Source organism: Penaeus chinensis, chromosome 42, assembly GCF_019202785.1.
Source record: "Penaeus chinensis breed Huanghai No. 1 chromosome 42, ASM1920278v2, whole genome shotgun sequence".
Classification (NCBI taxonomy): domain Eukaryota; kingdom Metazoa; phylum Arthropoda; class Malacostraca; order Decapoda; family Penaeidae; genus Penaeus; species Penaeus chinensis.
This window is the reverse complement of record NC_061860.1, coordinates 3,035,695-3,038,194: the sequence shown is the minus strand read 5'-3', so window position 1 is coordinate 3,038,194 and position 2,500 is coordinate 3,035,695. Positions and strand designations below refer to the sequence as shown.

The window sequence follows — 2,500 nt, the reverse complement described above, 5'->3', positions numbered from 1 at the left end:
TCTCTTTCTCTCTCTCTCTCTCTCTCTCTCTCTCTCTCTCTCTCTCTCTCTCTCTCACCCATCTCTCTCTCTTTCTCTCTCATCCATCTCTCTCTCTTTCTCTTTCATCCATCTCTCTCTTTTTCTCACCCCTCTCTCTCACTTTCTCTCTCACCCCTCTCTCTCTCTCCTTCTCTCTCACCCCTCTCTCTCTCTCCTTCTCTCTCACCCCTCTCTCTCTCTCTTTCTCTCTCACCTCTCTCTCTCTCTCTTTCTCTCTCACCCATATCTCTCTCTCTCTCTCTCACCCATCTCTCTCTCTCTCTCTCTCTCACCCATCTCTCTCTCTCTCTCACATCTCTCTCTCTCACCCATCTCTCTCTCTCACCCATCTCTCTCTCTCTCTCTTTTTCACCCATCTCTCTCTCTCTCTCACCCATCTCTCTCTCTCTCTCTCACCCATCTCTCTCTCTCTTTCTCACCCATCTCTCTCTCTCTTTCTCACCCATCTCTCTCTCTCTTTCTCACCCATCTCTCTCTCTCTCTCTCTCACCCATCTCTCTCTCTCTCTCTCACCCATCTCTCTCTCTCTCTCACCCATCTCTCTCTCTTATTCTCTCACCCATCTCTCTCTCTCTTTTTCTCTCACCCATCTCTCTCTCTCTTTTTCTCTTACCAATCTCTCTCTCTCTTTTTCTCTCACCCATCTCTCTCTCTCTTTTTCTCTCACCCATCTCTCTCTTTTTCTCTCACCCATCTCTCTCTCTCTTTTTCTCTCACCCATCTCTCTCTCTCTTTTTCTCTCACCCATCTCTCTCTCTCTTTTTCTCTCACCCATCTCTCTCTCTCTTTTTCTCTCACCCATCTCTCTCTCTCTTTTTCTCTCACCCATCTCTCTCTCTCTTTTTCTCTCACCCATCTCTCTCTCTTTTTCTCTCACCCATCTCTCTCTCTTTTTCTCTCACCCATCTCTCTCTCTCTTTTTCTCTCACCCATCTCTCTCTCTTTTTCTCTCACCCATCTCTTTTTCTCTCACCCATCTCTCTCTTTTTCTCTCACCCATCTCTCTCTTTTTCTCTCACCCATCTCTCTCTTTTTCTCTCACCCATCTCTCTCTCTTTTTCTCTCACCCATCTCTCTCTCTTTTTCTCTCACCCATCTCTCTCTCTTTTTCTCTCACCCATCTCTCTCTCTTTTTCTCTCACCCATCTCTCACTTTTTCTCACCCATCTCTCTCTCTTTTTCTCACACCCATCTCTCTCTTTTTATCTCACCGATCTCTCTCTCTCTCTCTCTCTCTCTCTCTCTCTCTCTCTCTCTCTCTCTCTCTCTCTCTCTCTCTCTCTCTCTCTTTCTCTCTCTCTCACCCATCTCTCACCCATCTCTCACCCATCTCTCACCCATCTCTCTCTCTCACCCATCTCTCTCTCTCACCTCTCTCTCTCACTCATCTCTCTCTCTCACTCATCTCTCTCTCTCACCCATCTCTCTCTCTCACCCATCTCTCTCTCTCTCTCTCTATCCTCTCTCTATCCTCTCTCTCACCCATCTCTCTCTCTCTCTCTCTCACCCATCTCTCTCTATCTCTCTCTCTCTCTCTTTCACCCATTTCTCTCTCTTTCACCCATTTCTCTCTCTCTCACCCATTTCTCTCTCTCACCCATTTCTCTCTCTCACCCATTTCTCTCTCTCTCACCCATTTCTCTCTCTCTCACCCATTTCTCTCTCTCTCTCTCACCCATTTTTCTCTCTCTCTCACCCATTTCTCTCTCTCTCTCACCCATTTCTCTCTCTCCCTCTCCCCCCCTCCCTCCTCCCTCCTTCCTCCTTCCTCCTTCCTCCTTCCTCCCCTCCCTCCCTCACATCTATTTTTGTTCACAATGGATATTTACTAGAACAAACCAAACGCCTCAACTTACATCACACTCTGGCTGGAACACCAAACCATCGGGTTCGTGGCACAGCTTGGACTGGAATGATTCACTCAGGAGCTTGTGGGTATAGTGCTCGTTGGCATCCCAGAAGTCCTTTCTCCGCACGCTGAACGGTTCCTTCTGTTTGTTTAGGAGGCCCTTTTCTATGGCAGCATTTCTCGGGCAGATGATGTCCGTCTGCAGAGGGGAAGGAGATGCGAGTGGGAACGGTGGAGGTGAAGAAACATTTGTAAGAAGAATAGAAACAGAAGACACTTGAAATAAGGTACCTCTGCTTGCTCTGAGATATGAGAAATTTAGGAATTATGGGTAGGTTGACAAGGTAGCACGACTAATTGAAACTTTCAATTGCAAAACCCTTTAACACCTATATACATATTTCTAAAATTTAATTTCATGGACTGAGTGATTTGAATAAATAATTAACCCAGTTGTAAAGCCATTTTCCATTTCAGATTGAAAGAAATATGTGACAAATTAAGGTAACCATAATCAGACCCATCCCCGAGGTAATCATACATTCATGGCTTAAATCTTTTTTTCCCAAGGGAAGATGCTTTCCATGTAAAATAATAAAAATTTAAATA

The 2,500-nt window shown here is 45.6% G+C and overlaps 1 protein-coding gene across 1 annotated transcript in view; it reads right to left on the bottom strand.

The window, feature by feature from the left end:
* LOC125047836 (mRNA-capping enzyme-like) overlaps positions 1-2,090 on the bottom strand; it is a gene marked incomplete at its 5' end in the record, with an annotated part of 7,041 nt that extends 4,951 nt beyond the window's left edge. Inside the window, 1 exon segment of the mRNA XM_047646346.1 lies at positions 1,899-2,090. Coding sequence (XP_047502302.1) covers positions 1,899-2,090 — 192 coding nt within the window.
* Positions 2,091-2,500: the final 410 nt, after the last annotated feature.